The sequence below is a fragment of the Mustela erminea genome, chromosome 7 (assembly GCF_009829155.1).
Source record: "Mustela erminea isolate mMusErm1 chromosome 7, mMusErm1.Pri, whole genome shotgun sequence".
NCBI lineage: Eukaryota > Metazoa > Chordata > Mammalia > Carnivora > Mustelidae > Mustela > Mustela erminea.
This window is the reverse complement of record NC_045620.1, coordinates 21,762,971-21,778,266: the sequence shown is the minus strand read 5'-3', so window position 1 is coordinate 21,778,266 and position 15,296 is coordinate 21,762,971. Positions and strand designations below refer to the sequence as shown.

Below are 15,296 nucleotides of genomic sequence, written 5' to 3'. Positions count from 1 at the left end.
GCCACTCAGGCGCCCCCTACAAAGTACTTTTTTTCCTTTTTTTTAAAGATTTTATTTATTTGACAGAGAGAGGTCACAAGTAGGCAGAGAGGCAGGCAGAGAGAGGGAGATGAGGAGGAAGCAGGCTCCCTGCTGAGCAGAGAGCCCCATGTGGGGCTCCATCCCAGGACCCTGGGATCATGACCCGAGCCAAAGGCCAGGCTTTAACCCACTGAGCCACCCAGGCACCCCTACAAAGTACTTTAAATAAAGAATATGGCCTTAGACAAATTAGCTCTTAAGAAAAAAAAAATAAGAAAAAAACATTTAAAATTCCATACTCATTAATAAAATACAGTAAATTTTATATTACTTAAAAAAATAATAATAGCAATTACTTACTGAGGTCTTACTATAAGCAGATCTTGTATTAAACATCACCCACACATCATTCTTTGTAATCCTTAAAACAAGGCACTGAAGAAGTATTGTAGTTTTCAATGTACTATTTATTATAATACACTTGAGTATTATATTTGTGTTACTTAGATTAAGCTATAATCTGGGTCTCTCAAGTTTTCTTTTTCTTTAAATATTTTATTTATTTGACAGTGACAGAGCGAGCTTACACATGAGTGTGGGGGAGGGGCAGAGTGGAAGACAGAGGGACGAATAGACTACGTGCTGATTGCGGAGACCCAGGCAGGCTCAACCCCACGAAACTGAGATCATGACCTGAGCTGAAATCAAGAGTTGGTCGCTCAACTGACTAAGCTATGCAGGAACCTCTCAAGTTTTCTAATCAATAAGGCCAGTTTGCGGGGCGCCTGGGTGGCTCAGTCAGTTGAGCATCTGCCCGCTCGGGATATGGTCCCAGGGTCCTGGGATCAAGCCCCACATCAAACTCCTTGATCATCGGGAGGCCTGCTTCTTTCTCTCCCTCTCCCACCACTTGTGTTCCCTCTCTTGCTGTCTTTCTCTCTGTCAAATAAATAAAATCTTAAATAAGAAAAAGCCAGTTTGGGTGGTCTGCTAACATAATAATGAAGAACGCATGGTCCATGAGTGAATTGTTTTTTTATTTTTTATTTTTAAAGATTTTATTTATTCATTTATTTGTCAGTAAGAGAGAGAGTACACACAAGCAGGCAGCGTGGCAGGCAGAGGCAAGGAGAGAAGCAGGCACCTCACTGAGCAAGGATCCTGATGCGGGGATCCCAGGACCCCAGGATCATGACCTGAGCCGAAGGCAGTAGCTTAACCAACTGAGCCACCCAGGTGTCCCTGAATTGCTGTTTTAATCCGGAAGTTCATTCGAATGCAAGAGGTGGCTACTACAAGGGTTTCTGTTAGGCATATCTCAATCAAAGGCCAATGCTGTGCTAATTAACATATTCAGTGTCAGAAATGGGTTTTTATTGATGAAAATAGTAAGCATTTATTACCTATGCCTAATGCTTAAAACGGTGTTGCGGAAATTAGATGTATTTATTTACTGAAGTTTTTATTTATTCATTTACTTATCTCTACACCCAATGTGGGGCTCAAACCTACAACCCCAAGATCAAAAGTCTCTTGCTCCACCAACTGAACCAGCTAGGTGCTCTTCGAGGACATTATTACTAAAGAATTTTTGGTAAGGTCTTAAGAATTCAGATCCCAGTAAACACCAAATGATCATGGATATTTATGTGATTAAAAAAGAGCCAATTTTCTCTAAGAATTTATTCTAAGGATGTGGATCAAAGATTAAGCTATAGTGATGTTCCTCATAAAGTTATGTATAATGGTTAACAATCTAAATGTCTCACACTGGTGCTCAGGTGGCTCAGTTGGTTAAGTGTTGAACTCTTGCTTTCAGCTCAGGTCACAGTCTCAGGGTCCTGGGATTGAGCCCTGTGTCAGGTTTCATGCTCAGTGTGGGGTCTGCTTGTCCCTCTCCTCTGCTCCTCCCTCCGTTCTCTCTCTTAAAAAGAAAATGTCTCACGTTGTGGAATTTGATAAATCATGGTACATTTGACAATCATGTACACAATAAGTAATGGAAAGCTGAGACAAGGAAAAGGTGGGCGGAAGAGGCATTTTCACAACTTATCAAATGAATAATAACTGTTTGATTTTCCTTTCTTTGAAAAAATTTACTAGTGCCTCAAGTCTTAGCATGATGGTTAACAACAGGGTGGCAGCTTTGCTGGTGGTGGCAGAATACGTATTAATGAACAAGTTATTTCCCTGTCACCCCAGACAGATCACTGACACTGATCAATGATTACTTTCCCTATAATTCAGATTCATTTTTATTTTTATTTTATTTATTTATTTTTTTTAAGATTTTATTTATTTATTTGACAGAGAGAGATCACAAGTAGGCAGAGAGGCAGGCAGAGAGAGAGAGGAGGAAGCAGGCTCCCTGCTGAGCAGAGAGCCCGATCCGGGACTCGATCCCAGGACCCTGAGATCATGACCTGAGCCGAAGGCAGCAGCTTAACCCACTGAGCCACCCAGGCACCCTATAATTCAGATTTATTTAAAAAATTTATTAAGAGCCTTTTATGTGTTTTATTGATGTATGTAAATAGACTATGAAACTTTTAAAACACAACTAACAGGTGACAAATTAATGGTTTCAATTTACAACCACTTTGGAGGGAGGCAACTGACACATATTTATCTCCCTTGTTTCTTCCCAAATGCATTTACATACGCATTATCCACCCCACCTACATCACTGATTCCATGTTGCCTGACACCCACTGCATCAGATACAATGTAGTCAAAGGTATATTACAGGACATCCGGGTGGTTTGTCAGTTAAGCCTCTACCCTCAGCTCAGGTCATGATCCCAGGGTCTAGGATTGGTCCTGCAACAGGCTCCTTGCTCAGCAGGGAGCCTGCATCTCCCTCTGCCTGCAGCTCTCCGCCGCTGTGCGTTCTCTCTCTCTGACATTTAAATAAATGAAATCTTAAAAAAAAAAAAAAAAGGTATATTACATATGGAATATTAAATTGGGCAACTTACCACAATCTGTCATTTCAAAATCACCATTTACGTTTCTATTGTATGCCACAACTTCTCTTGGAATGCTTTTCAACAGTACACTTCTATAAACCTATAGGTCAGAGTAGAAAAAAAGAAATGTTGAGTCACATAGAGGCACAGGTTAAGCAAAACCAAAATAAGAAGAATAAAATAGGATGCCAGTGGAAAGCTATTTGTTTGTATGGGTGATAATCAAGGGAAAAGTGTTATTTGCCCAGTAAATGGAGATTACAGCAAATATCTTTACCTAAACCATGCGATTATAGGAGTTTACCAAACAGAAGACTTGAGTTAGTAAGTAGCAACTAAATACTGATGAGGTTTTGCCAAATAAAAGCAACTTCAAATATCTGAGCTTGTTTTTCCTTTTTAATTCCTTACATGGGAATCGTCTGGTCTCGTTAAGGCTTGTTTTCCTGTTCCGATCTCATTTCCATCTCCTTTCAGATGGCCACAGGAAAATCTGTTTCCATTCCTTCCACTAAATTCCTTTCTACTTCCAATATAGCTAAAAGGCCTGATCTGTTCCAGGTCATCCTATGGGTACTGGTGTTGAGAGAATATTTAGGAAGCTCTGGCTTGGTCCATTCTGGACCCACACTAACTTCACCTTAATGATCTTTGGGAGATAATCTGGACCTCTCCAGGCTCTGCTCCTGAAGGATTTTTCTGAAGGGTCCAGAAACCCTTAGGCTATTTAGGATATAACAAATGCCTGTACTGGCTCTTCTAATGTCTATATTACTATCACTGTATTTTGGGGCTTAAGTAAAGAAGTGAAACCATATGTGGGCTCTTTTAGAAAGGGGTGTGACTACCAGTACTTGAGTATGGGATATCTAAGCAGCCACAACTCTCCTCCTAAGATGGCAGATCACCAAGGCCAGAAAAGAGGCCATTATGCTCTCTAGAGCACAGGAACCAGGCTCTCTAGTGGCCAATGCCTAAAGCAGCCTAATCTTGTGTTCTTCAGGTACAGTAATTACGAATAATATGGAGATAACAGTCATTAAACACTATGTGCCAAGCCAATAAGCTAATATTTTATATTTTCATGACTGAAAGGCTGTATAGGATTTTCACCATGGCTATCACAAAAGAAAATTATCAAAAATGCTTGATACCTATTTAAAGATGAAAACATTAAGATTCTTAGTAAATGGCAAAAGAAGCTGGATTTAATAAATCCTCAAATTTCACTGGATTTAAACATCATTAGGGACTCAAGTCTCATACAAAGAGAGAATATTATTATTTACATACTTTTCATTGGATTTTTTTTTTTTTAAATAAAATGGGCTCAATGCCCTATGTGGGGCTTGAACTCATGACCCCGAGACCAAGAGTCACATGTTCTACCCACTGAACCAGCCAGGTGCCCCTCATCAAATTTTTTGTGACAAATGTCCCCATTGTACAAATGAGCAAATGGAATAGGAGAACATGTAAGAAGTATACGCAAATATATGGATGAGTCAGAAATAGCCAATTTCCTGGCTTTTACTAAAACTGTCTTTAGAGTTTAATGGTATGCATTAAACTAAAAGATCTAAAGTATAGTAAAACTGTAAAAGAAGTTTACCTTTTGTATGACTTGTCAACAGAGAAACAGCACAAATCTATTTTTGGACAGGAGGAAAAATAATGTAACTCACATGACTATTAGCCTGGGGCTGATTCCTGTAACTTTTCATTATTTCTTGAAAAGTTCTTTCTTCTTTTGTTACCTAAGGAAAATAAATACTGCACTTATCAATTGCTCTTAGAAGAAATATGGCTCTGAACAAAAACTTCAATTACAGGTTGGCATTGAGAGCAGTCTTGCAGAAAGCCATTAACCCCAGGCCAACCCATGACTAAAAACTACTACCATTTATGATTTTTACTACCTTCAAAGTTCAGGCTTTGTGGCCTGTGGGGACTCAGCTAATAGTTTCATTAATCAAAAGCACTGATATTGTTATGGTATAACTCTACTGAAAATGCATTTCTTTTTATAAGAAGAATGATAGAAAAAAACTCAGATTTGTTGCATACGCTGTAGTCTCTGATGTTATTAGCTTTTAAATTACTTACTTAAAAGTAAATTAACTACATACTAAAGGACACAAAATGTCTTGTAATGATTGCAAGAAAACTGAGCAGATATTATAGGATGAGGTTTTTAACATTTTAGGACAGCTTATATAACAGAAAAGTTACAGTGGGGGCCAAAATGAAGAAAATGGATTGGTGTGTCGCGGCCAGAGCGACATGACCAGGGTCGAGAGGGTAAGAGGATGGTGAGACAAAGACGAGACGTAAAGAGATGGGGACAGGAGGGACACAGTGGATGATGTCCAAGCAGTGCCAATTTTATTCAAGGCTGTGAAGCATTATATAGCTAACAGAAACAACTATAAGGAAGTATGTATTTTTAGCTGATTACTAAAGAACTTGCAACATGCACAGAAAACCCTTCAAGCTTCCCTATTATCTATTTCCCAAGGACTAATAGTAGTCCCTCTGATGCCAGTGGTCTCTGTCTTCAGATAACTCCTAAACCAGATGCACTAACTTCAAAGTAACTTAAGACATAGTTTATGGCCCATGTAAGGACAGCACATTCCCACAATGATTTAATGAGCAGGCCTGTTTTGCCCATTCCAGATTAGCATATGCAGGCAACCACATCAGTGAGTCTTAGGATCCATAGCTCAGGCCCTTTCTCAAGCGCTACTCAACTTTTTCACTCACGGGGTTATTAACCCTTGGGCTTCCAGGAGGCACGAGTCGGGGCCTGGTTTGGTCTCTTGACTCTAGCCCAGTCTGTGGCTGCCTACATTGGTGATCCGTAAAGGTATCCTTTCTGGCTTATTTATTATAAAGTTTACTTAAGTTATTCCTTCCCTCTGCTTCACTGAAGTCCATTAGCACTAAATCTGTTCTCTATGATGAGCTAGAAATGGCAAAGCCTGAACTATGATAGTTCTCTGGAAAACACAAATGATTAGTTAATAACATTTATTAATACTTATTTTGTATAGAGATTTTAAAAAGGCATTGTGAGAGAGGAGTAAAAAAGGAGTCTGAAAACATGTTCTCTGCCTCAAAAAGCTTAAAAATTAGGTCTTAACTATGTACATGTACTAGGACTGCCAGTGTGGCCAATATGGTCCAGACCAAAGTTATAGGTGATTGTTTCAGATACATCAGAATTTTAAAAAGCAAGTAAGGTATGTTATTTTATGACTGGAAACATTCAACACTGTAGCAACTAGAATGTAAAATGCTCTTCTGAGGTGGTGCAACAAATCCCTAGAGAGCAATGTTATAGAAGCTATTTTATGAATTACGAATTCATTAAATTATAAAATAGGAAATCCTAGGTTGCCACTTATTAATTATGTAACTTTGACAAGTTACTTTCAGCTCTAGGCCTAGGCTACCAGCCTATAACGTAATGATCATTTACTGTAAAGTACTAGATGAGAGGTATCACAGGGATGGGAGTGGAAATAGCATTGTTCACAGGAATATATGGAGAGCCACGTAGTACAAATGATCTCTAAGACCTTTTCCAATTTTATAACCAGTGTATTCTTATGATGTGGAAAAGCTGATTATTATAAAGCGAAATAGAGTCCAGAGAATAGATGTAGGGGCTGGAATTTACTAATTAACAATGGTGGGCAGTGTTCGCATATAGCATTTAAGGCAAAATAATAATCAAGTGCAATAGATTTTCACTACATACTTCAAAAATGGGTAACTAGAACAAAGAGCTTCCCCCAGCTTATACATTACCTTTGCCATGATGTAAAAGGCACAAAGGAGCAGCTGATCCAAATGTCTATCTTTCATCAGATCAGGGCAGTGAACTAAAGTGAATTCAAAACACGTCCATATCTTCCTTCGTAACTCATTTGAAACATCCAATTTTAAACATAAATCACGTAAGCGTACACTTGCCAAATGATAGACCTAAGATGGAAGGTAGTATATTGATGCAAAAAAAACCAGTAAATAATTTCTCTAATTTATCTCTTATTGTGAACATGGGCTTTCAGGCCAAGATTAACAAATACCTAGGTTGTTGATAAATGTTATCTAAAATTACATAAAATTTCTGTTCTATAGTACTAGTTCACTGCTATGACAGAAGACTATAGATTATTATTATTTTTTAAATATTTTTAAAAGATTTTCTTTATTTTGTCAGAGAGAGAGAAAGAGAGCGAGCAGGGGGAGTGGCAAGCAGAGGGAGAAGCAGGCTCCCTGCTGGGAAAGGAGCTAGATGTGGGACTTGATCCCAGGTCCCTGAGACCATGACCTGACCCAGAGGCAGGTGATTAACCAACAGAGGCATCCAGGCATCCCAGAAGACTGTAGATTAAAACAAAATTCTCTTTAGAAAACCATTTAAAAATTCTTTTGGAAAAGATGTCTTCTATGCTGTCATCTATGTGAAGTAAGAAACACTAAAATGCAAGATTTACTTGCATCATAACCATAATGAATACATAATTTTTCAAGTGTTCAGAAATACCCCCCTCACCTTTTTTTGTTTAGATAAAATTGCTAGAAAGTCTAAAATGTCAGATAATAGGGGTGCCTGGTTGGCTCAGTTGGTGGAGCATACAACTCTTGATTGTGGGGTTGTGGGTTCAAGCCCCAGGCTGGGTGTAGAGATTACTTAAAAATAGGATCATTAAAAAAACAAAAAAAAAAACAAACAAAAAAAACAAGGGCTAAAATGTTTGATTTCAAGAATGAGTCAGAAAGCAAAACCCTGGGGCACCTGGGTGGCTCAGTCAGTTAAACATCTGCCATTAGCTCAGGTCAGAATCCCAGGGTCCTGGGATAGAGCAGGGAGCCTGCTTCTCCCTCTTCCTCTGCCATACCCCCTGCTTGTGTGCTCTCTCTCTGTGTCAAATAAATAAATAAATTTTTAAAAAAAAGAAATTAAAAAAAAAAAAAGCGCAAAACCATTTAAGAAACTTCCTATTCTACGTTGTTTTCACAAGCATATAAATGTATTACTGAAGTAAATGAAATACCAAGTTTTTTGTTTCTGTTGTTTCTAAGTACATCAGAGTAAATTCAGTTCAATGCCACGAGCCTCTCATTTTTACAATCTTTATATGAACTGATACTAATGCAAATGACCTGAAGGTTCTGCAAGATTCTAAAATGGTTTCGAATCACCCAAGAAGAATTACGTTTTACTGTTTTAAAAACTGGTACCCTGCTGTGGTATTCCTAAATCACACTACTCTGTTTGAGCTAAGTCTTTAAATTTAAATGTTCAGGGAAAAATAATGAAAAGAGTCAGGTATCCCTTATATAAAAGTATCTCTGGCAGGAAAATAATCCACAGATTAGAGTTTAAAAACAAATGTAAGCTATCCAATACACTAATCTGACAGAAAGACAAGTGGTTGACTCCAAAGCCACAACTGATTAATTTTATAGGAAACTCATTTTCTGTATCCTATCTCCTTATTTCTGGTCCAGCAGGCCAAGAGATAAAAAGAATCCATTTGGGTCAGAGCAGTGGGAAAGATGCTAGAACTTTGTATTTGTGATAGGAAATGAAATATATAGTCCTAGTTAAAAAGATTAAAAATAGGGCGCCTGGGTGGCTCAGTGGGTTAGGCCTCTGCCTTCGGCTCAGGTCATGATCCCAGAGTCCTGGGATCGAGTCCCACATCGGGCTCTCTGCTCGGCAGGGGGCCTGCTTCCTCCTCTCTCTCTCTCTGCCTACTTGTGATCTCTGTCAAATAAATAAATAAAATCTTAAAAAAAATTAAAAATAATATGTAATTAGATAATACTTGTTAAGTATCTTTTACAGAGTTGATCCAATGAATTAAAGAAACATACTCTAGGAGTTGTCGTCATCTTCTTCTTCTTTTTTTTTTTAATTTTATTTATTTATCTGACTGAGAGAGTGAGAGAGCATAAGCAGGGGTAGCAGGAGAGGGAGAAATAGGCCCTGAGCAGGGAGCCTGATGCAGGACTTGATCCCAGGACCCTGGGATCATGACCTAAGCCAAAGGCAGATGCTTAACCATCTGACTCACCCAAGCACCCCACTGGAAGTTTTCTAACAAAAAATTCACAGAAAATTCCATTCTGGCACAGAACACCAGTATCACACTGAATTCAGCATAGATAATAGCGGCAGTTTACTCAGGGAAGGGTTATTTTGAATTCACTAGAGACATGGATAATTATGCTCTTTATAGATAAAGACATCCTATTAACTTCTAGGATAAAATTTTTCTAGCTTCTAATCTGTATCAAGTAGGCTTTATTTATTTAAAAAATTAAAAAAATTTAAATTAAAAAAAATTTTAAATTAAAAAAAATTTTTTTAAAGATTTTATTTGACAGTCAGAGATCACAAGTAGGCAGAGAGGCAGGCAGAGAGAGAGGAAGGGAAGCAGGCTCCCTGCTGAGCAGAGAGCCTGATGCGGGGCTCAATCCCAGGACCCTGAGATCATGACCTGAGCTGAAAGCAGAGGCTTAACCCACTGAGCCACCCAGGAGCCCCATAAAATATATATATATTTTTTTGAGAGAGTGAGGACAAGCCCGTGTGCAAGAGTAGAGAGAGTGGTAGGCAGAGGAAGAAGCAGGTTCCCTATTGAGTAAGGAGCCCATTGTAGGACTCAATCCTAGGACCCTGGAATCACAACCTGAGCTGAAGGCAGATGCTTAACTGACTGAGCCACCCAGGTCCCCCATCAAGTAGGTTACATTTAAATGGACAGGAAAAAAAAACAAAACAAACCCAAAGATTCTTAAGGAGATGCAGAATTAAAAATTCAGAACTAAAGCTTTCTTTCTTTTCTTTTTTTTAAAAAAGATTTCATTTATTTATATGACAGAGAGAGATCACAAGTAGGCAGAGACAGGCGGGGCGGGGTGGGGGAGAAGGCTCCCTGCTGAGCAGAGAGCCCGATGCTTGGCTCGAACCCAGGACCCTGAGATCATGACCTGAGCCAAAGGCAGAGGTTTAACCCACTGAGTCACCCAGGTGCCCGTAAAGCTTTATTTCTGTCAATCTTAGATTATCAAAATTTGTCATTTTGAACATTAAAAATAGGGAGTAAATGGGAAAAAAGTTGCATTTTCCAACTCTGTTTTTAAAACAAGCCTTAGGGGGCACCTACCTGGGTGGCTCAGTGGGTTAAAGCCTCTGCCTTCGGTTCGGGTCATGATCCCAGGGTCCTGGGATCGAGCCCCGCATTGGGCTCTCTGTTCCGTGGAGAGCCTGCTTCCTCCTGTCTCTCTGCCTGTCTCTCTGCCTGCCTCTCTGCCTACTTGTCATCTCTATCAAATAAATAAAATCTTAAAAAAAAATAAAATAAAATAAAACAAGCCTTAGTTGGTGACTCAGTAGGTTAAGCCTCTGCCTTCGGCTCGGGTCATGATCTCAGGGTACTGGGATCGAGCCCTGCAGGAGGCTCTCTGCTCATCAGGGAGCCGCTTGCCCCTCTCTCTCTCTGCCTGCTTCTCTGCCTACTTGTGATCTCTGTCAAATAAATAAATAAAATCTTTAAAAAAGAAAAAAAAAAAGCCTTAGGCACAAGGGGGAGATAGGATTTGGTGAGGTAGAGTGGAGGAGGCAGAGGGAAGAACAGAAAAGGGCAAGTTTTCAAGAATTATGATAAAAAAGACTAGAAATAAATTTGCATCAAAGATAATTTAGAAAAAAATATTAATTTCTTAAAATGTTTAAGTCCTAAACCCTGGTCACAATGCTAAAACTCCCTGAAAAATAGTACCTTCTTTTTCCTTTACAATTCTTAAGAATGGACGAGCCAGCCAAGTTGTGGAGTAGACTAGAGAGATATCTTCCAGTTCTGGAATTTATTTCACACACATGTCATGTTTGATTATAAAACCTGATTAAATTGTCTCTCTTTTTTTTTTTTTTTTTTTAAAGATTTTATTTATTTATTTGACAGATATCACAAGTAGGCAGAGAGGCAAGCAGAGAGAGAGAGAGGAGGAAGCAGGCTCCCCGCGGCGCAGAGAGCCCGATGCGGGGCTCGATCCCAGGACCCTGGGATCATGACCTGAGCCGAAGGCAGAGGCTTTAACCCACTGAGCCACCCAGGCGCCCCTAAATTGTCTCTCTTATCAGAAGCTGACAGTGCTTTAAAAACAAGTAGGACAGAGGCACCTAGGTGGTACAGTTGGTTAAGAGCGCGCCTCTTGGCTTCAGCTCAGGTCATTCTCAGGGTCACGGGATCGAGCCCTGCATGGGCCTCTGTGCTCATGTGAAGTCTGCTTATGACTCTTTCTCCCTTTTCTCCTCCCACCACCCCCTACACTCTGCCTAAGCTCTCTCTTTCTCTAAAATAAATAAATAAAATCTTAAAGAAAGAAAAAGATTATTTCGATTGAGGCAGAAAAAACATCTGACAAAATTCAAATCCTTTTTTTTTCATAACACACTCAACAAACTAGGAATAGAAGAAAACTACCGCAACATAATAAATGCCATATATGAAAAATCCAGAGCTAACATCATACTTAAAGTAAAACAAAGAAAACTTTTCCTTTAAGATCAGGAACAAGACAAGAATGCCCAATTTCAGCACTTCTTTTCAACACAGTACTGGAAATTCTAGCCAGAGCAATTAGGCAAGAAAAAGAAATAAAAAACATCAAAACTGGAAAATAAGTAAAGTCATCTGTTTGTACATTATATGATTTTATGGTGTAGAAAACTGTAAAGAATCCCCCCAAAAGTGTTAGAAGTAATAAACAAATTCAGCAAAGTTGCAGACTACAAAATCATACAGGGGGCACCTGGCTGGCTCAGTCAGTGTAACATGTGACTCCTGATCTTGGGGTTATAAATTCAAGTCCTGTGTTGGGTGTAGGATTACTTAAATAAATAAATAATTCATAACAGAGGCACCTGGTTGAGCATTTGTATTTAGCTCAGGTGTTGATTTCAGGGTCTTGGGATAGAGGTCTGCATCAGGTCCCTGCTCAGTGGGGAGTATGCTTCTCCCTTTCCCTTTCCCTCTCTTCCAACCCTGCTCATGCTCTCTCGAATAAATAAATAAAAGCTTAGAAAAAAAAAATCACAAAAAAATCTATTTCATTCCTATACCACAAACAATAAACAATCCAAAAATAAAATTAAGAAAATGATTGTATTTATAGTATCATGAAAAAGAATAAGGGGCGCCTGGGTGGCTCAGTGGGTTAAAGCCTCTGCTTTCGGCTCCGGTCATGATCCCAGGGTCCTGGGATCGATTCCCACATCGGGCTCTCTGCTCCGCGGGGAGCCTGCTTCCTTCTCTCTCTCTGCCTGCCTTTCTGCCTACTTGTGATCTCTGTCTGTCAAATAAATAAATAAAATCTTTAAAAAAAAAAAAAAAGAATAAAATAACTTAGTAATCAACTTAACCAAGGAGGTAAAAGAGTATATATTGAAAACTGCAAAACACTGCTGAAAGAAATTAAAGATAAATAATAAAACACTCTGTGTTAACTAAAAAACAACAAAAACAAAACAAAAAAAAACCCCAAAAAAACCCAAACACAAATAAATGGAAAGACATCCCATATTCATGGACTGGAAGACTTAGTAATGGTAATAAGATGTCAATACTATTCAAAGGATTCTATAGATTCAATGCAATCCCTATCAAAATCTCCATGATGTTTTTTGCAGAAATAGAAAAATCCATCCTAGGGATGCCTGGGTGGCTTCAGTCAGTTAAGTGTCTGCCTTCAGCTCAGGTCATGATTCCAGAGTCCTGCATTGGGATCCTTGCTCAGCAGGGAGCCTGCTTCTCCCTCTGCCTGCCGCTGCCCCAGCTTGTGCTTGTGTGTGCTCTTTCTCTGACAAATAAATAAATAAAAATTAAAAAAAAAAAAAGAAAAGAAAAGAAAAAGAAAAATCCATTCTTAAAGTCATATGGAATCTCAAGGAACTCTGAATAGCCAAAATAATCTTGAAAAAGAACAAAGTTGGGAGGGCTCATATTTCCTAATTTCAAAACTTACTACAAAGTTACAGTAATCAAAACAGCATAGTACTGGCATACAGACAGACATTCAAAGGACAATGCTTAAAAAAGAGCCCAGAAATCAGCCCTCCCCTAAGTAAAATGGCTTATGAAAATGGTGCCAAGAACATTCAAAGGAGAAACAATGGTCTTTTCAACAAATGGTGTTGAGAAAATGGATGCAAAAGAATGAAGCTAGATCCTCCCCTCAGACCATATACAAAATTAACTCAAAATGGTTCAAGGAATTAAACACAAATGCTAAAACTATAAAACTCTTAGGGAGAAAAGATGGGGAAAAGCTTCATGACACTGGAACGGTCGATGATTTTTTGGATATAACACAAAAAGCAAAGACAGTAAAACAAAACACAGAGAAATTGAACTTCATTAAAGTTAGAAACTTCTGTGCATCAAAGGATACTATCAATATGGTGAAAAGGCAATCCCTGGAATGGGAGAAAACATTTGCAAATCATAAATCTGATAAGGGATTCTATCCAGAATATATAAAGGATTAACTGCAGCTCAATAGCAACAACAGTAAAATTCAAGCAAAAAATGGGTAAAGGACTTAAATAAATCTTTCTCTAAGGAAGACAGATAGATAGCCAATAAGCACATGAAAAGATGCTCAACATCACTAATAATTAGGGAAATGCAAATCAAAACTATGAGATACCACTTTATTCTAATTAGCATGGCTACTATAAAAAATAACAGAAAACAGTGTTGACAAGGATGTGGAGAACTTTGAAACCCATGTATTTGTAGCAGGAATATAAAATGGAGCAGGCACTGTGGAAAATGGTATGGTAGTTTCTCAAAAAATTATATTCAGAATTATTATTCCACTTCTGGGTATAAACCAAGGGAACTGAGAGCAGACACTTGGATATTTGTACACTTACGTTCATAGCAGCATTATTCACAATAAGTAGAAACACTGTAAATGTTCATCTACAGATGAACGAATAAACAAAATGTGGTATACACATACAATGGGATATTATTCAGGCTTAAAAAGGAAGGAAATTCTGAACAATGCTACAACATGGAAGAATCTTGAAGACTTACACTAAGTGGAATAAACCTGTTTAATATAATATTATATTAGGTGCCTGGGTGGCTCAGTTGGTTAAGCAACTGCCTTAGGCTCAGGTCATGATCCTGGAGTCCCAGGATCGAGTCCCACATCAGAGTCCCAGCTCCACAGAGAGTCTGCTTCTTCCTCTGACCTTCTCTCCTGTCATGCTCTTTCTCACTCTCTCTCTCTCAAATAAATAAAAAATTAAAATAAAATATTTTATTTTAATAATTTTTAATTTTAATATATTAAAATATTAAAATATTTCAATATATTAAAATATTAAAATATTTCAATCTTTTAAAAAACATTAAATATTTTTAAAAAATATTACATTAATAATTATATTAATAAACTTACCATATTAACATAAATATTATTTGAGTCTACTTGTATGAGGTACCTAGAGTAGTCAAATTCATTGAGACAGAAAGTAGAATGGTGGTTACTAGGAGCTGGTGGTGGGAAGAGGAATGGGGAATTATTTTTTTTTTTTTTTTTTTTTTTTTTTTTAAAGATTTTATTTATTTGTTAGAGAGAGAGATACAGAGCGCAAGCACAGGCAGACAGAGTGGCAGGCTAGAGGCAGAGGGAGAAGCAGGCTCCCTGCCGAGCAAGGAGCCCGATGCGGGACTCGATCCCGCGACGCTGGGATCATGACCTGAGCCGAAGGCAGCCGCTTAACCAGCTGAGCCACCCAGGCGTCCCAAGAATGGGGAATTATTTTAAGTGGAGGAGATTCTCAGTGTAGGAAGATGAAAAAGTTCTGGAGCTGGATGATGGTGAAAGCTGCACAACAATGTGAATGTACTTAATGATACTTCACTGTACACTAAAATATGGTTAAAATGGTAAATTTTATGTATATTTTACCACACAAAAAAGGAGACTAAAGCTGCTGTTACTCAATCTTTCTTGCACTGATTAAATGAGATCATTTTATTTTTATTTACTTTTTATTTATTTATTTTTTAAAAAGATTTTATTTATTTATTTGACAGACAGAGATCACAATTAGGCAGAGAGGCAGGCAGAGAGAGAGAGGAGGAAGCAGGCTCCCCACTGAGCAGAGAGCCCGATGTGGAGCTTGATCCCAGGACCCTGAGATCATGACCTGAGCCGAAGGCAGAGGCTTTAACCCACTAAGCCACCCAGGCGCCCCTTTAT

General features: G+C 38.5%; 1 protein-coding gene across 4 annotated transcripts in view; it reads right to left on the bottom strand.

Annotated features, from left to right (window-relative positions):
• The window catches only part of RBL1 (RB transcriptional corepressor like 1), a 75,555-nt gene that overhangs the window by 10,522 nt on the left and 49,737 nt on the right, over window positions 1–15,296 (bottom strand). For 3 of the 4 annotated variants that reach the window (XM_032350721.1, XM_032350723.1, XM_032350725.1), the window contains 3 exons: window positions 6,807–6,983; window positions 4,676–4,747; window positions 3,000–3,090 (listed from right to left, as the gene is read on the bottom strand). In XM_032350721.1, coding sequence (XP_032206612.1) covers window positions 3,000–3,090; window positions 4,676–4,747; window positions 6,807–6,983 — 340 coding nt within the window. The remainder of the gene's footprint in view (window positions 1–2,999; window positions 3,091–4,675; window positions 4,748–6,806; window positions 6,984–15,296) is intronic. The other variant, XM_032350722.1, reaches the window with a different exon arrangement.